At 45.2% G+C, this 26,386-nt stretch overlaps 1 protein-coding gene across 1 annotated transcript; it reads left to right on the top strand.

Moving 5' to 3' along the window:
* The first annotated feature begins 1,116 nt into the window (after positions 1-1,116).
* Positions 1,117-24,034, top strand: LOC142184153 (cytochrome P450 2G1-like). The gene is made up of 9 exons (XM_075258883.1): positions 1,117-1,316; positions 1,400-1,562; positions 3,639-3,788; positions 5,017-5,177; positions 7,150-7,326; positions 10,908-11,049; positions 14,788-14,975; positions 17,054-17,195; positions 23,853-24,034. Exons 1-9 carry the CDS (start codon positions 1,149-1,151, stop codon positions 24,032-24,034), a joined length of 1,473 nt encoding a protein of 490 aa, XP_075114984.1. The 5' UTR covers positions 1,117-1,148.
* The last annotated feature ends 2,352 nt before the right edge of the window (positions 24,035-26,386 follow it).

Raw genomic sequence — 26,386 nt, 5'->3', positions numbered from 1 at the left:
ATCCTTCAGGCACGGTGAGACGAGAGTAGTCTCCTTGAAACACAGTCTTGTTTGTGACCACTAATTCAATATTCAATATGGCACAATCATTAGAAAATGGTAGAAATACAAGATGTCTGTCAATTTTCCTCTGTCTGGGGCTCCGTCAAAGATCTCGCCTAAGGATGATTCTGAGAAAGGTCAGGAATCAGCCCAGAACTACACAGGACTACCTGGTCAATGACCTCAGGAGAGCTGAGACCACAGTCTTCAAGATTACCATTAGTAACACACTACACCATCATAGCTTAAAATCCTGAAGGGCACACAAGGTCGACCTGTTCATGCCCTTGGAGGAAGAAGAAGGATGAGTATAACCCCCAAAACACTGCCCCAACTGTGGAGCATGGCAGTGGGAACATTATACTTTGGGGGTGCTTTTCTGCAAAGGGGACAAGATGACTGCATTGTATTGAAGGGGGGATGGATGGAGCCGTGTATTGCAAGATTTTGGCCAACAACGTCCTGCCCTCAGTAAGAATATTGAAGAAGGGTCATGGCTGGATGTTCCAGAATGACAATGACCTGAAACACACAGCCAGGTCAACTAAGGAGAAGCTCTGTAAGGCTATGGCCCCCACGGTATGGTGGGAACGTGGAGTTTTCCTCCGTGGACTTTCTGTTACAATTAGATCTGTTACTATTATATCTTCGTAGTGTAAAATCTGTTGAGTGATGGATATCACCACTGCCTGGGAGACCCCATGGACTTGGGGGGTCCAATTGGGTTCTGATATATTTACCAGCAGAAGAACTTGCTACTCCTGCCGACAACTCAGAGATTGCGATCGAGCCTCAGAATGCATTGACTCTCCACAATGTAACAATGTAATAATAACTGTAACATCTCCGGATAGAAGAGACCTTTAATAATTACATTGTATAGAAATAACATCAGACAGAAAGTCATGATAAAGCATTGTATAAAAACGATCATCCAAAATAAGGTGACGATATGGCTTATCAAGAAAGGGTTAAAAGTCAGCACCAGTGGCTGCGAGCCAAGATGTCTCCTCCTATTCATGAGTATTGTGCTCGAGAGCGATCACTTATTCGGAGAAGATCTGTTCACTGGTTGTCATTTTCGGATCTAAGTCTATGAACAGACCATGGAAGTTACATGGACGGGAATCCTGATCCTCATATGTATCTTCATCTACACAACCTGGGACACCTTTTACCGAAGACGTAACCTTCCTCCGGGTCCCGCACCCCTGCCGCTTATAGGGACATTGCTGCACATTAAGAGAGGGAAGCTGGTGGATTCTCTCATGAAGGTCGGTCTCTTTCTCATTTGTAATTACTTACAAAAAATAGATTTCAATTTTGGAATGATTTGGATGTGTCTCCTGTTTTTCAGTTGTGGGACCAATATGGCCCAGTGTACACCCTTTACTTCGGTCCACGACCGGTGGTTGTTCTCTGTGGATATGACGCTGTAAAGGAGGCGCTTATTGAGCGAAGTGAAGAATTTGGTGCTCGGGGTCCCCTACCTCTCCTGGAGAAGTTTACCCAGGGTTACGGTAAGGGTAACATTTAGTTATTGTGATCCATATTCCATAACAAGGAAAATTCTTAGACACCCATTCTTCCCCAATCAAGTCTATAGGGCACAGTCCGGAGTCCCACAAAGCGACGTAGCTGCTCCAGTGCTGGTCATAGTCATGTATGTTCTGGGCAGGTCCATTCAGCAGGCCAGTATATGACCGACTATGTCATCAGCTCAATGGTGGTCTTGAAGACCGGCTACATTTACTATTTTAAATAATAAATAAATTTAGAAATATCCAGATCACAGAAGCCGGGATGTAGGAGACAATGATATCTGACTTTTATTAGGTAACGCGTTTCAACACCGGTTTGGTGTGTTTTTTGCTTAATAAAGGACAGTTGTTGTTGGCTCCTACATCTCGGAGATCTGGAGATTCTTCAGCAGTGCAGACAATCTTCAGATTTTTTTCCTTTCCTCTCCACTGTATTGATGCCGGCGGGGCCATCACCTTCCGGCACAGAAGACTGCCATTAATCCCAAGTCCTTGTAGCATTGGGCCTGTCTGCCTTGGGTGGACGATACCCTCCGTGCCCTCCTATCTTTTCACTTGCCCTTTTTTCTATTTTTATAGACAAAACAATATTTTACCTAATCCTAAAGGAGATATTTTTTTAAAGATTTTTTTTCAAAAACATTTTAATTTATCTTCCTTATATTCTTGAATTGATTAATTCCTTAAACACGTTTTATCCAGTTTTTAGTACAGTTTTTAATGCTGTAAAACCACCAATATTGGATTTTTGCGCTCTGACACTCGGTAACCCTGCAGATCAGATGCACAGAGACAGCTTGGCTGTCAGTAATGTATGTATAATGTACATTGCTGAGCGCTGCGCTGTCTCGATACAGCTGATCTGAGGGGGTCCCAGATGTCGGAACTCTGCAGATGTAATATTGATGACCTATCCTAAGGATAGGTCATTAATAGGGTTGAGCGATCAGGATTGGAAAAGATCGGATCCCGATCAGTGATTGAGCAAATTTCACGATCACGATCGGGATCGGCTGGAAAATGATCAGAAATCGGATTTTGACATTTCAAGATCGGCTCAACACTAACAGTGACTTTTCCCATAGAGAAGCATTGACTAGGGTTGAGTGATCGGGATCAGGAAAGATTGGATCCCGATCGGCGATCGAGCAAATTTCATGATCACGATCGGGATCGGCTGGAAAATGATCGGAAATTGGGTTTTAAAATCAATCCTGAAATCTCAAGATCGGCTCAACCCTAGTCATTAATAGTAAAAATTAGATAAGCCCTTTAGGGTGTGCAGTATATCACAACCATAATCCCCATCACCAGTTGGACACATTGTCCATGTCAGCAGGTTACACTTCTATGACTTACCATTAGTAATAGTAGAACTCCGCAGGTTCGGGGACGTAGAACTACAATCTATATTGGGATCCTCAGTACTAGGAGCTTTCCTTTTGTATTAAATCATAACATAAAATAGGATTCCCGAGATCCTTGTGCTTGTCCATAAGATGTTACTCCATACATGGCTCATGATTTCCAGGACAATTAAAATTTCATGTTTGTGGACATGTCGGCTGTCTCGAATCCACAGGACGTAGGAGATGGGGACAGCTTGTGTAAGGGAATGTCCATTATTGTGTCCAAGTAAAAGGTTATTATGTAGCTGTACTCTATAGACATAGTCAGTGAGGCTCGGACTAGATCACAGGTAAATCTACAGGTGGGTCCTCTGCTTACCCTGACATGGTCCAGTACACTCACTGTACATCATATTAATACTCATCCTATATCATCTCCACCAGGCCATGTGTCCATATAATATACTGGGGAGATTATTGAAGTCACCACCCAGTTTATAGGTATATATTGTAGACAAACTGGGCGGCTGAGATGACAACCAGAATCCTCTTCTCTGGGCTCCGTCTTCTCAGTCCCATTGGCCCTAATAACCATCATCTTGTAGGATCTCGCTACTGCCCGTGGACCGAAATATCCACCACAATGTGTTTAACCACCTTCCTTCTTCTTGTAGCGGAAATCCTATTCTGAAATGTTCACTTACAGGTATTAGTCTGAGCAATGGAGAAAGGTGGAGGATCCTCCGAACTTTTGCTGTCAAGACAATGAAGGACTTTGGGTTTGGAAAGAAAAGTATTGAGGGGAAAATCCAAATAGAAGCGCAATGTATCGTGGACGAATTCAAGAAATCTAATGGTAAGACGTGTAGTGCACCAGCCTCATATCTAGATACTGATCTACAAGTACTGTATGACCACCTATAGCTCCCCCTACTGGAATGTATAGGAATATTAGATATTACCGAGAAGTTATATGACCAGGGACAGTGAGTAAGTGGATGGTACAAGCACATGGCAAGTTAGGGTAAGAAAATACACCTTCATCTTACACACCATGAAGTCCTAAAGTGACAATGTCAGCATAATCCTTGCTGGACTTATATAACACTGGCCCCCGGCCCCAGTAGAGGAGCGCTGAAAAGTTAATATAGTTCCAGTAAGTTCTGCAACTAGCAAGTGACTTGTACTATCAAGTATGACCTGCAACCATCAAGCTTAAAGGGGTATTCCCACATTGCTTACTCACCAGTCTTCACTGCTGTAAAATCTTCTTTCTTCCTGGTTTCTTGCATCATTTGGTGGGTGGGATTTCACATGCAACCTGCCATTTAGCTCCGTGTAGCTGGCGTGTAGCTCCGCCCACCACATAGCGTGATCCTATGGGGCGGCTGAAGGGCCTGTGATGTCATCAAAGGTACTTAAACACTATATGCACAATATTGGACTATGAAGTACAGGCAGCAGCAACTCCATTCTGTGTTACATACAGAGACTGCCTGTCTCTGCCATAACGAACACAATTGAATTAGCTCGCCTGATAACTGGGAGAACAGAAGATGTTCAGAAATGAAAGCAGCTCCTCTCCCCTATCTAAGAGCAGAGAGGTAGGTCAGGTGGTGCAGACACAGGAATAGCTAGATACACAGGCTCGCTCCCGTGCACTTAGCCCCTCCTCCCTGAGAGCAGCAGATACATCACTTGACTTTTGAGCAGATAAGCCCAAGGGCTGTGTCAACAATGAATTGAATAAAGTAAGATAGTGGACAAACAAAGCAGCTTTGCTGAAGCAATGTATTTAGGAAAAGTCTTACATCCACATTAACAAGCAGTATAGATAGGAGCCTTGTGATGGGACAACTCCTTTAAAGTGCCCCACCATGTACCTGTAACCACGAAGGGAATACATGAGAGTTCAATGTTCCTCAATCACTGGTAACGCTCCTTGCAAATCCAAATGTTTGTATGGCAAGGCTGGGCAGAGAGATAAATAGATAGATATGGGACAGCTAGCACTAGACAGATATGTGATGATATGGAATAGTCAGATACAAATGTAAATAGTGAAATATTCTCTTCCATTCCAGGTCAGCCTTTTAACCCACATAAGATGCTCATGGACGCTATTTCTAATGTTCTCTGCGCCTTCATCTTTGGAGATCGATTTGAGTACAAGGATGAGAGCTTTACCAAGTTACTTGGAATTGTGGATGAATCTTTCCGTCTCGCCACATCTACCTGGGGACAGGTAACTAGCTTGTGCATTGCTATATTAAGGGGTATTCCCATCTCCTGCTTTGGTTAAACAATCTCCCCTCTTCTTCGCACTTCATTTCTCGGTTTCTGCAGGTTAGTAGATGGGACTTGCCCTCATGTTTGCAATGAGCATCTTAGTGCTGCCGGCTGACCTGTAGTGTGAAACGGGATATAGATGCTGCTTATCCCTCACCCCCATATGTATCTCTCCTTGTCTGTATATCTATTCGCTGTCTTCCTCTCACTAGGTCCAGTTTCCCAAGTAAGTTGTATTGTAGTTAAGTGGTTACAGGAAGAACACGACTAGTCAGAGATGGAGGACAGGATGGAAACAGGTTACACTTTGTAATGGAGTTCTCATATTGGTAATAAGGAGGTGAACATTAGGCATAAAATACATTGCCTTGAGGTGTAGGACAATCCTCAGTCCAATAGTACAACACTTGAGGCACAGGAAGAAGTCGTGATCATCAGTACAACAGTTGTTAGAAGTAAAGGTTGGCCACCTTGTTATTGGACTTGTCCAGGATCAGCATGACCCTTTGTTATTGGACATGTCCAAGATCAGGATGACCCCCTTGTTATTGAACATGTCCAGGATCAGGATGGCCCCCTTGTTATTGGACTTGTCCAGGATCAGGATGGCCCCCTTGTTATTGGACTTGTCCAGGATCAGGATGGCCCCCTTGTTATTGGACTTGTCCAGGATCAGGATGGCCCCCTTGTTATTGGACTTGTCCAGGATCAGGATGGCCCCCTTGTTATTGGACTTGTCCAGGATCAGGATGGCCCCCTTGTTATTGGACTTGTCCAGGATCAGGATGGCCCCCTTGTTATTGGACTTGTCCAGGATCAGGATGGCCCCCTTGTTATTGGACTTGTCCAGGATCAGGATGGCCCCCTTGTTATTGGACTTGTCCAGGATCAGGATGGCCCCCTTGTTATTGGACTTGTCCAGGATCAGGATGGCCCCCTTGTTATTGGACTTGTCCAGGATCAGGATGGCCCCCTTGTTATTGGACTTGTCCAGGATCAGGATGGCCCCCTTGTTATTGGACTTGTCCAGGATCAGCATGACCCTTTGTTATTGGACATGTCCAAGATCAGGATGACCCCCTTGTTATTGAACATGTCCAGGATCAGGATGGCCCCCTTGTTATTGGACTTGTCCAGGATCAGGATGGCCCCCTTGTTATTGGACTTGTCCAGGATCAGGATGGCCCCCTTGTTATTGGACTTGTCCAGGATCAGGATGGCCCCCTTGTTATTGGACTTGTCCAGGATCAGGATGGCCCCCTTGTTATTGGACTTGTCCAGGATCAGGATGGCCCCCTTGTTATTGGACTTGTCCAGGATCAGGATGGCCCCCTTGTTATTGGACTTGTCCAGGATCAGGATGGCCCCCTTGTTATTGGACTTGTCCAGGATCAGGATGGCCCCCTTGTTATTGGACTTGTCCAGGATCAGGATGGCCCCCTTGTTATTGGACTTGTCCAGGATCAGGATGGCCCCCTTGTTATTGGACTTGTCCAGGATCAGGATGGCCCCCTTGTTATTGGACTTGTCCAGGATCAGGATGGCCCCCTTGTTATTGGACTTGTCCAGGATCAGGATGGCCCCCTTGTTATTGGACTTGTCCAGGATCAGGATGGCCCCCTTGTTATTGGACTTGTCCAGGATCAGGATGGCCCCCTTGTTATTGGACTTGTCCAGGATCAGGATGGCCCCCTTGTTATTGGACTTGTCCAGGATCAGGATGGCCCCCTTGTTATTGGACTTGTCCAGGACCCATCCTATTCACCCCTGTTGGGTAGATAAGAGCTATGGCTTGGGCTCATTTAATCATCTAAGTTCCCTTTTCTCTCTTCGATACCAGAGTAACTTTCTGAAGTATTTGACAGTAGTTGAAAAATAATTAAAACCTGTCTTATATTTTCAATGGTATCTTCTTCATGACATTACAGCTGCTGACCCTTCTTCCAACATTTATGAACCACATTCCTGGACCTCACCAGAGGATAATTGCAAATTCGGAGAAAATGACCGAATTTATCCAAGAGAGGGTGAAGGTCAGCCTGGAGACCCTGGACCCCAGTGCACCCAGACACTTCATCGACAGTTTCCTCATCAAAATGGAAGAGGTATTTACCTATAGAATCACAAATGTCACCACATTACACATGATGAACAAACTGTTAAGTCTTGACCCATTCGTACTCCTGCGCCATCCTCTGGCTGCATTGTATGATGCAGGAGGTGTGTCTGCTCATGGATACCTGCTCCCTGACCCTTGTCATTCTGTGTAGGCACAGTTAGGGTAACTTTTGCATGCTTTGTGAATGACAGCTTATCTGCCAATCAGGTCTGGGGATGGTTTTGGACTTCCTATGAACAGGTCATCTGCTCACACATGTTTGCTGGCTATTGTGCCTCTGACCTTGCTAAATCTTTGTCCTTAGTCTTATATTGTATTTACTGACCTCTGCTCTTTGGCTTTTGACTACTCTTTTGGATTGCGATTTGGTTCTGTTTTGTCTCTGGTTTTGACCCTTGGCCTGCTTACTCTACTTTTGTGTTGTTTTGTCTTGTCCTGTTCTGTGTAATCGCATATTCAGAGAAGGGATGGTCGCCCACTTGCCGTCTACTGTTTTGAGTAGCTGAGGCAAGTAGGTAGTGACAGGGGCTGGGTCAAGTTTAGAATTCACTTTCTCTGTCATTCTCTTCCTTCCTGGTTTCAGCAGCAACCACTGGGGAATTGCTCAGCAGGCAATTCCATAACGCCTATTTCCCTTTATAGAGAGGGTGTAAAAGATTGGTTATCCAATTGGTTATACTTGGAAGCTTGTAACCAATTGGTCCAATGAACCAATTGTTATGGTTGCTCTTGCCCAACATCATCATCGTTATTGTCATCATTAGGGTTGAGCCGATCTTGAGATTTCAGGATCGTTCTTAAAATCCGATTTCCCATCATTTTCCATCCGGACCCGATCCCCATCCCAATTTCAATCCTAATGCAAGTCAATGGGATTTTTTTAATGATCGAAAATCGTATTTTAAAAATGATCTTATTTACTATACAGTACAAAGTGGAGTCCAAAAATTGAAGGCTACTTAGTCCCCCCTGCTGTCTGGTTAACTGCACAGAACCGCTGCCGCCTCCACTCCCGGTGTGTGCGCCGCTTCCTGGAGCTCCGGGCCATTGTTCTCTGTCCCTTTCTCTCCTCTCTCATCCAGACACTGGCAGTACGTGCCTCCGCCTCCCTAGTGAATCCCTCACATCTCCCCGTCCTGTACCCACCCACACTCTCCTAAGCCAAAACAGGCCCCACTTACTCCCAGCATCAGTAACACTAGTCTAGGGAGGTGGGGGCGCGCATGGCACTCTGCCGGTGTGTGAATGAGAGAGTAGAGAGGACAGAGAACAACGGCCTGGAGCTCTGGGGAGTGGCCATGGTTCTGTGCAGGTAAGTTACAGTTAAGTTGAGTTAAGTTGCAGGTAAGGGTTGAGCGATCGGATCAGAATTCTGTTCCCAATATTTTTTAGGTGGGATCGGAACCCAATCGCAATCGTAAAATTTACTCGGTCACCGATCGAAATCCGATCTTTTTGGTTTCCGATCGCTCAAACCTAGTCATCATAACCACAGTAAAGGTTCTTCTCTGCATAATCCAACTCTCCAACTACTACTCCTCAAGTACAAGAACCATAACCAGATTGCCATCCTCGTCCTGAATGTGACACAGGGTGGTAAGCTAAAAGTGATTGTTCTTCTTCCATCCCTTGTTGCTTGAGCATTTCCTCCAGTGTAAATATCAGGGGAATGACATCACTGATGCTGCAGTTTTCCCTAATACCCTAATTTTCATTGATCTGGGGACCTCAGAATTTGGTGCACTTACCTGATGAGTTCACATGGCCTGATCTCAAAATAAAAACACATGAACCCCGTGGTCTGCTGCATGCACAAATCATCGACCACTTTCTGCAGTCCATACAGGTAATCAAGTACTTACAAGGTGAGATTTCAGGGAGTTTTTGTGTTACAAGCAGTGGAAGGACAGGCTGTTCTGTCGATGCAATGCCCAGACACTTTCCTGACTACTTCTAGCCACTATATGTTTTTCAAAAAGTTGCACCACAATTTTATGACACGTTCCATGCAGGGGCAAAGTGTTGTCTTGCTCAGTCAATGGTTGCTAAGTTTTTTGCACCAGTTCTGGCCACTATACAGGGAATGGGCTTATATGTTTCTGGCTCCACGTAATGTATAATGTGGGTGAACAAAGTGGCCAAAATAGAATCGGACATAAATAAAAATCCTGGGGCAACCTAATTCTTCTTCTCACACGCTCCAATTCCCACACTTTATATCTAATCTATCGGTGTATGTGTATTATTCTGCATTTTACTATCTCTCCAATTCCTTGAAGATGGAAACCTTCTGCTACTTGGCCTCCTATATGCCTGTGACTCATTGTCATTAGTGACTAGGGTTGAGCGATCGTGTTCGGAAATGATCGGATTCCGATCGGCGATCAAGAAAATTTCACGATAGTGTTCGGAATTCCGAACAGGATCTTTTTAGGTGGGATCGAGATCGGTACTATTTCCCACAATGCTTTGCTTAGCCTTCACACTGAGACTCCACTGCGGTTCCATAGGAATGAATGGAAGCAGCCGGCACACAGCCTTAACCCTCTGCGTGCCGGCTGTCTCCATTCATTCTAATGGGAGACTAAACTAACATCTCTAGTAGCTACTTACCTCCAGAGATGGCTGCTCCGGTGCCCGGTGTTCTCCTTCTTCTTCGCCTCACTGCCGCCGCCTCCCAGGTTAGTGTTTAAAGAGCTAGGAAGGTGGGGCTTGTGGCTTAGGAGAGTGTGGGCGGGTACGGGGCGGGGAGATTTCATGTCTCCCCTCCCAGTACCCGCCCACAATCTCCTAACCCGCCCACACTCTCCTAATCTGGGAGGCAGGGGGCAGCGAGGCGAGAAGAGCAGCGTGGAGCGGCAGCATGGCGAAGAAGAACACCGGGCACCGGAGCAGCCATCTCTGCAGGTAAGTGGACACCAGGGTGGACTAAGTAGCCAGAGGATTAAAAAAAAATCCTCTGGCTACTTAGTGATTCACTACACAGAGTGGATTCTAACAATTGCTTTTAAAATCCAATCTCCGATTAATAAAAAAATCCCATTGACTTGCATTGGGATTGGAATTGGGATCGGGGTCGAATGAAAAATGATCGGAAATCGGATTTTTAAATTGATCCTGAAAAGTCAAGATTGGCTCAACCCTATTAGTGACCTCACACCTAGGTACACTCTTATGATTGGTTAAAGGTTAAGAGTTTGTTCACAAGAAATAAATAGAAATTCTAAAAAGTCTATCTGCGTCAGTTGCAGTCTTTCACTGTTTATTCTGCCCGTTTATCTGGGTGTCTTGAGCCACAAATTATCAACGGAATCCTTGGCAAGATCAAGCAGGACCAAGCGATCTCTACCTCCCATTATTTTCAATGGGTGCAGAATCTACTGCAGGTTTAGGAGTGGAAATTGCCCCCAAACCCATGGCAAATTCAAGATTAAGGATTGTGGGGGAGCCTGCCTGGTCCTCGAGGTCATTTGACCCTTCTGCTATACTTTTTCCATGCTTTCACATTGAAGCCGCCATTTCATATTGGCAGGATTAATATAAACTGTTTCAACAATGTATCCACAGGAGAAGAATAATCCCGATACTGAGTTTCACCAAAGAAATCTCCTGGTATCTGCCCATAACCTGTTTATAGCCGGTATAGAGACGGTCACCACCACCCTGCGATTTGCCCTGATTATCTTACTGAAGTATCCCGATATAGAAGGTGGGTAACTCCGGGACTTAAAGGGGTTCTTAAGGATGGGATTATTGCAAATGGGTTTTCCTAAAAAAAAAACAACATATTTCATATAAAAGTTCATAGATCCCTCATGTTACACTGGCCTAAGATTATGATATTTTTACCATACATTGGTCTTTCCAAACCATTGTAACGACTCTGTTTGGTTATATCCCTGGTAAATCCCCTGTGCTAGTAAGGTCCATTGACTGACCTGCTAATAGCACCTCCCTATACTATAGCGCAGTCCTACATGTTCTGTACTCTGAGGACGAGCTACTCCCTGCTATATACTTGGGTGCACTGTGTTTGCTTCTCAGAACCCTGAAAAAACTCCAGTCACCATCACAGAAGTAATTTACAGCTTCCAGCAGCTCTAGCTGATATTTTGTGTTTGTAAATGAGTTTTCTAGTAACTTTTCTCTAGATTTAATTTTTTAAATGTTTTTGGTGACATTTTTGGGTTTTTGAAATCAATTACTTGTTTTCTAGTGTTATGGTCTCAAGTTACAACGTTCGTCCTGGAGCCAAATAATACTGTATCTTGAGAAACTCTTATACTGTCCTTATTGTGGTCAGGTTATCTTCTCATACATGTAGTGTCCTCCTGATAACCAGTCATGGTGTCCTTATTGTGGTCGGGTTATCTTCTCATACATGTAGTGTCCTCCTGATAACCAGCCATGATGTCCTTATTGTGGTCGGGTTATCTTCTCATACATGTAGTGTCCTCCTGACAACCAGTCATGGTGTCCTTATTGTGGTCAGGTTATCTTCTCATACATGTAGTGTCCTCCTGATAACCAGCCATGGTGTCCTTATTGTGGTCAGGTTATCTTCTCATACATGTAGTGTCCGCCTGACAACCAGTCATGATGTCCTTATTGTGGTCAGGTTATCTTCTCATACATGTAGTGCCCTCCTGCTAACCAGCCATGATGTCCTTATTGTGGTCAGGTTATCTTCTCATACATGTAGTGTTCCCTCCTGATAACCAGCCATGATGTCCTTATTGTGGTCAGGTTATCTTCTCATACATGTAGTGTCCTCCTGACAACCAGTCATGATGTCCTTATTGTGGTCAGGTTATCTTCTCATACATGTAGTGCCCTCCTGCTAACCAGCCATGATGTCCTTATTGTGGTCAGGTTATCTTCTCATACATGTAGTGTCCTCCTGACAACCAGTCATGATGTCCTTATTGTGGTCGGGTTATCTTCTCATACATGTAGTGCCCTCCTGATAACCAGCCATGATGTCCTTATTGTGGTCAGGTTATCTTCTCATACATGTAGTGTCCTCCTGATAACCAGCCATGATGTCCTTATTGTGGTCAGGTTATCTTCTCATACATGTAGTGTCCTCCTGATAACCAGCCATGATGTCCTTATTGTGGTCAGGTTATCTTCTCATACATGTAGTGTCCTCCTGATAACCAGCCATGATGTCCTTATTGTGGTCGGGTTATCTTCTCATACATGTAGTGTCCTCCTGATAACCAGCCATGATGTCCTTATTGTGGTCGGGTTATCTTCTCATACATGTAGTGTCCTCCTGATAACCAGCCATGATGTCCTTATTGTGGACGGGTTATCTTCTCATACATGTAGTGTCCTCCTGATAACCAGTCATGATGTCCTTATTGTGGTCGGGTTATCTTCTCATACATGTAGTGTCCTCCTGATAACCAACCATGATGTCCTTATTGTGGTCAGGTTATCTTCTCATACATGTAGTGTCCTCCTGATAACCAGCCATGATGTCCTTATTGTGGTCAGGTTATCTTCTCATACATGTAGTGTCCTCCTGATAACCAACCATGATGTCCTTATTGTGGTCAGGTTATCTTCTCATACATGTAGTGTCCTCCTGATAACCAGCCATGATGTCCTTATTGTGGTCAGGTTATCTTCTCATACATGTAGTGTCCCCTCCTGATAACCAGCCATGATGTCCTTATTGTGGTCGGGTTATCTTCTCATACATGTAGTGTCCTCCTGATAACCACCCATGATGTCCTTATTGTGGTTGGGTTATCTTCTCATACATGTAGTGTCCTCCTGATAACCAGCCATGATGTCCTTATTGTGGTCAGGTTATCTTCTCATACATGTAGTGTCCTCCTGATAACCAGCCATGATGTCCTTATTGTGGTCGGGTTATCTTCTCATACATGTAGTGTCCTCCTGACAACCAGTCATGATGCCCTTATTGTGGTCAGGTTATCTTCTCATACATGTAGTGTCCTCCTGATAACCAGCCATTATGTCCTTATTGTGGTCGGGTTATCTTCTCATACATGTAGTGTCCTCCTGATAACCAGCCATGATGTCCTTATTGTGGTCAGGTTATCTTCTCATACATGTAGTGTCCTCCTGACAACCAGTCATGATGTCCTTATTGTGGTCAGGTTATCTTCTCATACATGTAGTGTCCTCCTGATAACCAGCCATGATGTCCTTATTGTGGTCAGGTTATCTTCTCATACATGTAGTGTCCTCCTGATAACCAGCCATTATGTCCTTATTGTGGTCGGGTTATCTTCTCATACATGTAGTGTCCTCCTGATAACCAGCCATGATGTCCTTATTGTGGTCGGGTTATCTTCTCATACATGTAGTGTCCTCCTGATAACCAGCCATGATGTCCTTATTGTGGTCAGGTTATCTTCTCATACATGTAGTGTCCTCCTGATAACCAACCATGATGTCCTTATTGTGGTCAGGTTATCTTCTCATACATGTAGTGTCCTCCTGATAACCAGCCATGATGTCCTTATTGTGGTCAGGTTATCTTCTCATACATGTAGTGTCCCCTCCTGATAACCAGCCATGATGTCCTTATTGTGGTCGGGTTATCTTCTCATACATGTAGTGTCCTCCTGACAACCAGTCATGATGTCCTTATTGTGGTCAGGTTATCTTCTCATACATGTAGTGTCCTCCTGATAACCAACCATGATGTCCTTATTGTGGTCAGGTTATCTTCTCATACATGTAGTGTCCCCTCCTGATAACCAGCCATGATGTCCTTATTGTGGTCAGGTTACCTTCTCATACATGTAGTGTCCTCCTGATAACCAGCCATGATGTCCTTATTGTGGTCAGGTTATCTTCTCATACATGTAGTGTCCTCCTGATAACCAGCCATGATGTCCTTATTGTGGTCGGGTTATCTTCTCATACATGTAGTGTCCTCCTGATAACCAACCATGATGTCCTTATTGTGGTCAGGTTATCTTCTCATACATGTAGTGTCCTCCTGATAACCAACCATGATGTCCTTATTGTGGTCAGGTTATCTTCTCATACATGTAGTGTCCTCCTGATAACCAGCCATGATGTCCTTATTGTGGTCAGGTTAACTTCTCATACACGTAGTGTCCTCTCCTGATAACCAGCCATGATGTCCTTATTGTGGTCAGGTTAACTTCTCATACACGTAGTGTCCTCTCCTGATAACCAGCCGTGATATCCTATACTATACTATCCTATACTATACTATACTATACTATACTATACACATTACATATGTTTAATACTCACCAGGGATTTAAATAACTGCACTATTTGTCCCTATGATGTCACACCTTTATCATATCTGCATTTCACCCTCTCAGTACTCTCATAGCCTATGTACCCATTTTGATGTCGGTGGTGCCAACTTGTATCTACAAATGGTGGATTATATTGATCTAATAATCTCATGTACCTTTTATTACAGCTAAACTCCATGATGAGATAAATCAAGTCATTGGACGAGATCGGGCCCCAAATTTTGCTGACCGGTTGCAAATGCATTTTACACAGGCGTTCATCCATGAGGTCCAGAGATTTTGTGATGTGTCACCTTTAAATGTGCCGCGTATGGTGACCAGAAATGTCCAGTTTAGAGGATATCAGATCCCTAAGGTAGGAGGGTGCTAGATATAGCTGGGAGTGGGGAGGTGGATGAGCCATTCTGCATTCTTTTTAAAGGAGCAGTCTGACATTTATTTACTATTTAATACTGCGCTAGTTGGGTTATAAATAACAAAGCAGTACTCACCTCTCCCCGGCCATAGTGTACTCACCTCTCCCTGGCCTCAGTGTACTCACCTCTCCCTGGCCTCAGTGTACTCACCTCTCTCTAGCCTTAGTGTACTCACCTCTCCCCGGCCATAGTGTACTCACCTCTCCCTGGCCATAGTGTACTCACCTCTCCCTGGCCTCAGTGTACTCACCTCTCTCTAGCCTTAGTGTACTCACCTCTCCCCGGCCATAGTGTACTCACCTCTCCCTGGCCATAGTGTACTCACCTCTCCCTGGCCTCAGTGTACTCACCTCTCTCTAGCCTTAGTGTACTCACCTCTCCCCGGCCATCGTGTACTCACCTCTCCCCGGCCATAGTGTACTCACCTCTCCCTGGCCTTAGTGTACTCACCTCTCTCTGGCCTTAGTGTACTAACCTCTCCCTGGCCATAGTGTACTCACCTCTCCCCGGCCATAGTGTACTCACCTCTCCCCGGCTTAGTGTACTCACCTCTCTCTGGCCTTAGTGTACTCACCTCTCCCTGGCCTCAGTGTACTCACCTCTCTCTAGCCTTAGTGCACTCACCTCTCCCCGGCCATAGTGTACTCACCTCTCTCTGGCCTTAGTGTACTCACCTCTCCCTGGCCATAGTGTACTCACCTCTCCCCGGCCATAGTGTACTCACCTCTCCCCGGCTTAGTGTACTCACCTCTCCCTGGCCATAGTGTACTCACCTCTCCCCGGCCATAGTGTACTCACCTCTCCCCGGCCATAGTGTACTCACCTCTCCCCGGCCATAGTGTACTCACCTCTCCCTGGCCTTAGTGTACTCACCTCTCCCCGGCTTAGTGTACTCACCTCTCTCTGGCCTTAGTGTACTCACCTCTCCCTGGCCTTAGTGTACTCACCTCTCTCTGGCCTTAGTGTACTCACCTCTCCCTGGCCATAGTGTACTCACCTCTCCCCGGCCATAGTGTACTCACCTCTCCCCGGCCATAGTGTACTCACCTCTCCCCGGCCATAGTGTACTCACCTCTCCCCGGCCATAGTGTACTCACCTCTCCCTGGCCTTAGTGTACTCACCTCTCTCTGGCCTTAGTGTACTCACCTCTCTCTGGCCTTAGTGTACTCACCTCTCCCCGGCCATAGTGTACTCACCTCTCCCCGGCCATAGTGTACTCACCTCTCCCCGGCTTAGTGTACTCACCTCTCCCTGGCCTTAGTTTACTCACCTCTCTCTGGCCTTAGTGTACTCACCTCTCCCCGGCCATAGTGTACTCACCTCTCCCCGGCTTAGTGTACTCACCTCTCTCTGGCATTAGTGTACTTACCTCTCCCCGGCCTTAGTGTACTCACCTCTCTCCTCCATCCGTTTTCGTGGGCAGTAGTTCTGGTCTTCAGTTTGCAGGCCCCATGCTCTTTGTGTTAGGAGAACTTTTCACAAGTGGCACATCACAGCAGTCATGTGATGTTTATGAGGAGGTCACCACTGCGGCCTGTGATTTGCTGCAGCCTAGCACAAAAAAGACTTCACTAGTGACGTTAGACGTGGGGACCTGTATGTAGGTGAATGACTCTGCCACCACTGTAAATGGTGGTCCAAGGAGAGGTGAGTATGGTTTTTTTTATGCTTATGGCTCCATTGCTGGCACTTTTTAACAATTTAAAAACGGTGTGAGACAAACCCTTTAACTATTATGACCTTTCCCCTCCCCATATCATGGCCCCAAAGTCTCACATTTTGAAGCCAACCTGCAGACTACTGGCAGAAGACTTATCAGGAAAAGCTTCTTCCATCCTCATCATTTTTTCACCAATATCATCTATAGATTCCAGAAGTTACGTATCATTCACGTAATCCCAGAGTCACTTACTTTTCTTATAACTACATGGTTCCGCTCTCCTGCTTTGTCTTTGGCTTCTTCTGATACATTGCATTGAAATTTTTTGAAAACATGTAACAAACTTTATTTCCTAGGGCACAGAAATTTACCCGTTACTCTGCACCGTCCACCGGGACAAGAAATATTTCTCTTCTCCATGGAAGTTTAATCCAAACCATTTCTTGGATGAGAGCGGCAGGTTCATGAAGAACGATGCCCTGATGGCTTTCTCTGCAGGTATTTGTCCATAGGCTCATAGAGAAAATGTGTATATTATTGATAAAATTTAGTTACAATGCAGAATTCTGTAACATACTGATAAAAATATATGGTAGCTCATTCTACAGTCTAGAGCCTTACATTTCCTGCCGTCCCCTGTGACCCGAGGTACCATACATGTTCCCTCAGGACCTGCATCTCACACCCGTCCTCTCCATAAGACAAGGACTTTACTTCTCACACCCGTCCTCTCCGTAAGACAAGGACTTTACTTCCCTTACATGTCCTCTCCATAAGACAAGGACTTTACTTCTCACACCCATCCTCTCCATAACACAAGGACTTTACTTCTCACACCCATCCTCTCCATAAGACAAGGACTTTACTTCTCACACCCGTCCTCTCCATAGGACAAGGACTTTACTTCTCACACCCGTCCTCTCCATAAGACAAGGACTTTACTTCTCACACCCGTCCTCTCCATAAGACAAGGACTTTACTTCCCACACCCGTCCTCTCCATAAGACAAGGACTTTACTTCCCACACCCGTCCTCTCCATAAGACAAGGACTTTGCTTCTCGCACCCGTCCTCTCCATAAGACAAGGACTTTGCTTCTCGCACCCGTCCTCTCCATAAGACAAGGACTTTACTTCTCGCACCCGTCCTCTCCATAAGACAAGGACTTTACTTCTCGCACCCGTCCTCTCCATAAGACAAGGACTTTACTTCCCGCACCCGTCCTCTCCATAAGACAAGGACTTTACTTCCCGCACCCGTCCTCTCCATAAGACAAGAACTTTACTTCCCGCACCCGTCCTCTCCATAAGACAAGGACTTTACTTCTCGCACCCGTCCTCTCCATAGGACAAGGACTTTACTTCCCGCACCCGTCCTCTCCATAAGACAAGGACTTTACTTCCCGCACCCGTCCTCTCCATAAGACAAGAACTTTACTTCCCGCACCCGTCCTCTCCATAAGACAAGGACTTTACTTCTCGCACCCGTCCTCTCCATAGGACAAGGACTTTACTTCCCGCACCCGTCCTCTCCATAAGACAAGGACTTTACTTCTCGCACCCGTCCTCTCCATAGGACAAGGACTTTACTTCTCGCACCCGTCCTCTCCATAGGACAAGGACTTTACTTCTCGCACCCGTCCTCTCCATAGGACAAGGACTTTGCTTCTCGCACCCGTCCTCTCCATAGGACAAGGACTTTACTTCTCACACCCGTCCTCTCCATAGGACAAGGACTTTGCTTCTCACACCCGTCCTCTCCATAAGACAAGGACTTTTCTTTCCATACCTGTCCTCTCCATAAGAAAAGAACTTTACTTCTCACACCCGTCCACTCCATAGGACAAGGACTTTGCTTCTCACACCCGTCCTCTCCATAGGACAAGGACTTTGCTTCTCGCACCCATTTTCTCCATAGAACAAGGAGTTTACTTCTCACACCCGTCCTCTCCGTAAGACAAGGACTTTGCTTCTCACACCCGTCCTCTCCATAAGACAAGGACTTTGCTTCTCACACCCGTCCTCTCCATAAGGCAAGGACTTTGCTTCTCACACCCGTCCTCTCCATAAGACAAGGACTTTGCTTCTCACACCCGTCCTCTCCATAAGACAAGGACTTTGCTTCTCACACCCGTCCTCTCCATAAGACAAGGACTTTGCTTCTCACACCCGTCCTCTCCATAGGACAAGGACTTTGCTTCCCACACCCGTCCTCTCCATAGGACAAGGACTTTGCTTCTCACACCCGTCCTCTCCGTAGGACAAGGACTTTGCTTCTCACACCCGTCCTCTCCGTAGGACAAGGACTTTGCTTCTCACACCCGTCCTCTCCGTAGGACAAGGAGTTTACTTCTCACACCCGTCCTCTCCATAAGATAAGGACTTTACTTCTCGCACCCATTTTCTCCATAAGACAAGGATTTTACTTCTCACACCCATCCTCTCCATAAGACAAGGACTTTACTTCTCACACCCGTCCTCTCCATAGGACAAGGACTTTACTTCTCACACCCGTCCTCTCCATAAGACAAGGACTTTACTTCTCACACCCGTCCTCTCCATAAGACAAGGACTTTGCTTCTCACACCCGTCCTCTCCATAAGACAAGGACTTTGCTTCTCACACCCGTCCTCTCCATAAGACAAGGACTTTGCTTCTCACACCCGTCCTCTCCATAGGACAAGGACTTTGCTTCTCACACCCGTCCTCTCCATAGGACAAGGACTTTGCTTCTCACACCCGTCCTCTCCATAGGACAAGGACTTTGCTTCTCACACCCGTCCTCTCCATAGGACAAGGACTTTGCTTCTCACACCCGTCCTCTCCATAGGAAAAGGACTTTGCTTCTCACACCCGTCCTCTCCATAAGACAAGGACTTTTCTTTCCATACCTGTCCTCTCCATAAGACAAGAACTTTACTTCTCACACCCGTCCTCTCCATAGGACAAGGACTTTGCTTCTCACACCCGTCCTCTCCATAGGACAAGGACTTTGCTTCTCACACCCGTCCTCTCCATAGGACAAGGACTTTGCTTCTCGCACCCATTTTCTCCATAGAACAAGGAGTTTACTTCTCACACCCGTCCTCTCCGTAAGACAAGGACTTTACTTCTCGCACCCATTTTCTCCATAGGACAAGGAGTTTACTTCTTGCACCCGTCCTCTCCATAAGATAAGGACTTTACTTCTCGCACCCATTCTCTCCATAAGACAAGGATTTTACTTCTCACACCCATCCTCTCCATAAGACAAGGACTTTGCTTCTCACACCCGTCCTCTCCATAGGACAAGGACTTTGCTTCTCACACCCGTCCTCTCCATAGGACAAGGACTTTGCTTCTCACACCCGTCCTCTCCATAGGACAAGGACTTTGCTTCTCACACCCGTCCTCTCCATAAGACAAGGACTTTTCTTTCCATACCCGTCCTCTCCATAAGACAAGGACTTTTCTTTACATACCTGTCCTCTCCATAAGACAAGAACTTTACTTCTCACACCCGTCCTCTCCATAGGACAAGGACTTTGCTTCTCACACCCGTCCTCTCCATAAGACAAGGACTTTTCTTTCCATACCTGTCCTCTCCATAAGAAAAGAACTTTACTTCTCACACCCGTCCACTCCATAGGACAAGGACTTTGCTTCTCACACCCGTCCTCTCCATAGGACAAGGACTTTGCTTCTCGCACCCATTTTCTCCATAGAACAAGGAGTTTACTTCTCACACCCGTCCTCTCCGTAAGACAAGGACTTTACTTCTCGCACCCGTCCTCTCCATAAGACAAGGACTTTGCTTCTCACACCCGTCCTCTCCATAAGGCAAGGACTTTGCTTCTCACACCCGTCCTCTCCATAAGACAAGGACTTTGCTTCTCACACCCGTCCTCTCCATAAGACAAGGACTTTGCTTCTCACACCCGTCCTCTCCATAGGACAAGGACTTTGCTTCCCACACCCGTCCTCTCCATAGGACAAGGACTTTGCTTCTCACACCCGTCCTCTCCGTAGGACAAGGACTTTGCTTCTCACACCCGTCCTCTCCGTAGGACAAGGACTTTGCTTCTCACACCCGTCCTCTCCGTAGGACAAGGACTTTGCTTCTCACACCCGTCCTCTCCGTAGGACAAGGACTTTGCTTCTCACACCCGTCCTCTCCGTAGGACAAGGACTTTGCTTCTCACACCCGTCCTCTCCGTAGGACAAGGAGTTTACTTCTCACACCCGTCCTCTCCATAAGATAAGGACTTTACTTCTCGCACCCATTTTCTCCATAAGACAAGGATTTTACTTCTCACACCCATCCTCTCCATAAGACAAGGACTTTACTTCTCACACCCGTCCTCTCCATAGGACAAGGACTTTACTTCTCACACCCGTCCTCTCCATAAGACAAGGACTTTACTTCTCACACCCGTCCTCTCCATAAGACAAGGACTTTGCTTCTCACACCCGTCCTCTCCATAAGACAAGGACTTTGCTTCTCACACCCGTCCTCTCCATAAGACAAGGACTTTGCTTCTCACACCCGTCCTCTCCATAGGACAAGGACTTTGCTTCTCACACCCGTCCTCTCCATAGGACAAGGACTTTGCTTCTCACACCCGTCCTCTCCATAGGACAAGGACTTTGCTTCTCACACCCGTCCTCTCCATAGGACAAGGACTTTGCTTCTCACACCCGTCCTCTCCATAGGAAAAGGACTTTGCTTCTCACACCCGTCCTCTCCATAAGACAAGGACTTTTCTTTCCATACCTGTCCTCTCCATAAGACAAGAACTTTACTTCTCACACCCGTCCTCTCCATAGGACAAGGACTTTGCTTCTCACACCCGTCCTCTCCATAGGACAAGGACTTTGCTTCTCACACCCGTCCTCTCCATAGGACAAGGACTTTGCTTCTCGCACCCATTTTCTCCATAGAACAAGGAGTTTACTTCTCACACCCGTCCTCTCCGTAAGACAAGGACTTTACTTCTCGCACCCATTTTCTCCATAGGACAAGGAGTTTACTTCTTGCACCCGTCCTCTCCATAAGATAAGGACTTTACTTCTCGCACCCATTCTCTCCATAAGACAAGGATTTTACTTCTCACACCCATCCTCTCCATAAGACAAGGACTTTGCTTCTCACACCCGTCCTCTCCATAAGACAAGGACTTTACTTCTCACACCCGTCCTCTCCATAGGACAAGGACTTTACTTCTCACACCCGTCCTCTCCATAGGACAAGGACTTTACTTCTCACACCCGTCCTCTCCATAGGACAAGGACTTTACTTCTCACACCCGTCCTCTCCATAAGACAAGGACTTTGCTTCTCACACTCGTCCTCTCCATAAGACAAGGACTTTGCTTCTCACACTCGTCCTCTCCATAAGACAAGGACTTTGCTTCTCACACCCGTCCTCTCCATAAGACAAGGACTTTTCTTTACATACCTGTCCTCTCCATAAGACAAGGACTTTACTTCTCACACCCGTCCTCTCCATAGGACAAGGACTTTACTTCTCACACCCGTCCTCTCCATAGGACAAGGACTTTACTTCTCACACCCGTCCTCTCCATAGGACAAGGACTTTACTTCTCACACCCGTCCTCTCCATAGGACAAGGACTTTACTTCTCACACCCGTCCTCTCCATAAGACAAGGACTTTACTTCTCACACCCGTCCTCTCCATAGGACAAGGACTTTACTTCTCACACCCGTCCTCTCCATAAGACAAGGACTTTGCTTCTCACACCCGTCCTCTCCATAAGACAAGGACTTTGCTTCTCACACCCGTCCTCTCCATAGGACAAGGACTTTGCTTCTCACACCCATATTCTCCATAGGACAAGGACTTTGCTTCTCACACCCGTCCTCTCCATAGGACAAGGACTTTGCTTCTCACACCCGTCCTCTCCATAGGACAAGGACTTTGCTTCTCACACCCGTCCTCTCCATAGGACAAGGACTTTGCTTCTCACACCCGTCCTCTCCATAGGACAAGGACTTTGCTTCTCACACCCGTCCTCTCCATAGGACAAGGACTTTGCTTCTCACACCCGTCCTCTCCATAGGACAAGGACTTTGCTTCTCACACCCGTCCTCTCCATAAGACAAGGACTTTTCTTTCCATACCCGTCCTCTCCATAAGACAAGGACTTTTCTTTACATACCTGTCCTCTCCATAAGACAAGAACTTTACTTCTCACACCCGTCCTCTCCATAAGACAAGGACTTTACTTCTCACACCCGTCCTCTCCATATCAGACAGGTGACAAAGAGAGAATTGCATCAGAACAATTTCAGTAATTGGGTAACAATCTATATAAGTGCTCTGCCTGATCATTAAGATGGTGGTCAGGGGAACCATCACTACTGGACATTCATAATTCTGGAATACAAGGCAAAATCAAATTTTTGCAAGACTTTGTCTTTTTATCCAGACTATAGTGTAAGTTTTCTAAATAGGTTCTGTTAAAAAAAAAATAGAGTCTGTGCCACTCCTCCATATAGCTGGTAGTCCTGCTGATTCTATTTCAAATCATGACCACGTTGTTTTTTTTACTCTCCCCTTCCTTCTCACAGTATTATGGTTTGTCCACGTGGGATTGATATGCTGGAGATTTTTTAGCACAAAATTTTCAGCATTTCTAAAGTAGTTTTTGAGGCAGATTGCACTATGGGTAAATTTCTGCAGAATTTTTTTGGTATTTTCCATAGCTTGTGGATAACAATTAATAGAATCTCATGGGACTGTGATGTTCTCATGATTTTTCACATTCATTTCTGCAACAGAAAATCTTCAAGATATCTATAACCTTTGTAAATTGCAACTGTACTAGAGTCGGGGTCTGTTGAAGGCTGAGGCCCCTTATTATGGAAATGCAGAATTTTTTGTTGGAGCTTTTCCTGCGATTTTTGAGACAAAGTTAGGAGTGAATTGGAAAGAAATGGGAAATATAAAGGAAGCTCTTAGGGGTTTCTCTTCTGTTAAATCCACTCCTGATTCCTAAACTCCATTTCCGAAATGTGGGGCCATAGCTCATGGATGCAAAGAGATGCTGAAGGTTGCGAAAGATCCTTTAGAGGCGTAGATAAAGGGAAATAGAAATAATACACTACTGTAACTTTATAGGCCTTGAAATACTAAAATCTTATTCATTCTTTACAGGAAAGAGAATCTGCCCGGGGGAGAATTTGGCCCGGATGGAACTTTTTATCTTTCTCACCACCATCCTGCAAAACTTTAAACTGACATCCCAGACTGAATTCACCGAGACTGATATTGCTCCAAAAATGTCAGGGTTCTTAAATACCCCCATCAAGTTTGAGCTTTCATTTGTTCCGCACTAGAGCTGATGTATCTTACTCTTTATGAGCATGTAAAATAAGGGGTGAACACAGTTGTCATTGGCTTACATTGGATACTTTTGGTCATTGAAAGTACAGTGGGCCATTCCAAGTAAAACTAGAGTATGCTGACGTTCTACTTCTATCTCCTGAAATTTAGTTTAGGTCAGATAACCCCAAAGAGTTGTTAATTGGACTTTTTGGCAAGTGGTCTATTAGTGGTTTAATGGTGATATAATGGTGGTATATTAGTGGTATAATGGTGATATATTGGTTGTATAATGGTGGTATATTGGTTGTATAATGGTGGTATATTGGTTGTATAATGGTGATATAATGGTGGTATATTAGTGGTATAATGGTGGTATATTGGTTGTATAATGGTGGTATAATAGTGTACTATTTGTCCATAACAGACTAACAGTAACGCTGGGTTAATTGACCAAGTAATATCCAATGTAAACCAGTTGATGCCCACTGTAACCAGTTTGGCTCAGTTGAGTAGTTGAGGTTTGGAACAAACTTCCACAGATGTAGTTTGGAAATCTACAGTACATTAATTTAATAATACTTGGATCTGTTTATCCTCAGATAGAATGGAGATGATATAAGGGCAGACTGATGGACTTTTTCTGCTGTCATTTTTGACAATGTTTCTATGATACATTCTTTCATTGGCTGCTTCAGATTTGGTCTGGGATGTTACTCTTGGTCATTGACTATGGTGATCTAGGATGGCCAATGGGTGATTACTTTTTAAAAATTGAAATTTAAACCAAAATAAATCTCAAAATGTTTTGGATTCTCAAGAATCTAAAATTTATGGAAAAATTGGGCAAAATTGAACTTATGCCATGTAACTCCTGCCCGGTCCTGTTCTTTTTGGTGGTCCCTGGCCGATGTCACTAGCTTATCATCACCTTGGCAGTCGGTTCTGCATATATGGGCAGTCCCTGCTGTGCCATCACAATGTACAACCACTGTCTCAGTTGACTGTTCATCTTTGTACCTTCTTCCCTTAGCTTGAACATCTTTCCTTCACTTGGTCCCTTCATAGCCTTGCACTATTAAGAGACACAGGTTAGCCTTTTTGCTCTCTTAAAGGGCTGGCATGTGCACCTAGAATTCTGACTCCTGCCAGTTTAAAGGGCTTGTTCCATTAAGGACCCTTATCCCCTTTCCCATGGGCCTGCGGTGTATAATGTCATCTACATCTACACCTACTGCTTTGTGCTCTCTATTCCTTCTCTGCCGTCCTGCAGAGTCTTGAGGACTTTTGACTATTAAGTTTCTTCAGCAGATCCTATATACATATCATATATCTGCATACTTGTAATGGTATGGAACTAACTAAAACTCAGTGGACAGTTTGGGCAAATCTAAATCACATATATTATAATATACAGTTTTACCTGAGCAATATAGGTTCTTAGCCTGCTACTCTCTGCATTCTGACGTTCTTTCTGTATATAGAGTTTGGCTTGTTTTAGACATACTCAATAATCCTGACCCTATTCTGCTTTTTTTCCTGTGTATGACCCCGGACTGACTGAACTAAGCCCCCGAGCTGCCTGTCCTTACCTTTTGCCAGTTTGTGACCTGGTATGCTTGCTATGACCCACAGACTTATACTTGACCATTCTTTTGCCTGGCTCTCTTGTGTTCTGCACCAGACCAGAGTCTCTCTGTCCCTAAACCAGCCCTCACCCATACCGTGACCACTCCGAGAGGTAGCAGTCTAAGCGGCCTCCCCACAGTTCATCCTTTAACCCCCATAACGGGATCCGGACTTCACTATGCGGAGACTGCTTAGACTATGCCCTTGGGTCAGGCCCATATTTAAACTGGTTAGGTGTCACGCTGGGTCCACAACCCTCTGTCTGTGCCAAATTAATTTGCTTATTTCATAAATCTCAGTCCATTGGTGAGAGCGTCACATGTATAGACAGCGTGTCAGAGGAGGAGACAGTCCACCAGTCTACCCAAACACTATTACCGAAATGGAGCAAAAGAGGCGCAGTCAGCAGGTGGACAGACATTATACACATATCTTAAGTATATAAAAAATTCTTGTGACAACTCTTTGTATGTTTGGTATTTTTTTCTTCTGTGTACATCTGCCATCAAGGTATCACAATAGTAGCCTCAATACAGGATCAGCTCTGCTACACTTGTATGTCATTGCCAGCGACAGTATAATTATTCTATGTTATCTGTTCTATATTACAATGATGCTGTTATCTATTCTATGTTACAACTATTCTATGTTACCTATTCTGTTATAATTATTCTATGTTATTCTATTCTATGTTATCTATTCTGTTATAACTATTCTATGGTATTCTATTCTATGTT

This window comes from Leptodactylus fuscus, chromosome 11, assembly GCF_031893055.1.
Source record: "Leptodactylus fuscus isolate aLepFus1 chromosome 11, aLepFus1.hap2, whole genome shotgun sequence".
In the NCBI taxonomy this organism is placed as follows: Eukaryota; Metazoa; Chordata; class Amphibia; order Anura; family Leptodactylidae; genus Leptodactylus; species Leptodactylus fuscus.
The sequence above is the reverse complement of the archived record's forward strand: the minus strand, read 5'-3'. Positions and strand labels throughout refer to the sequence as shown.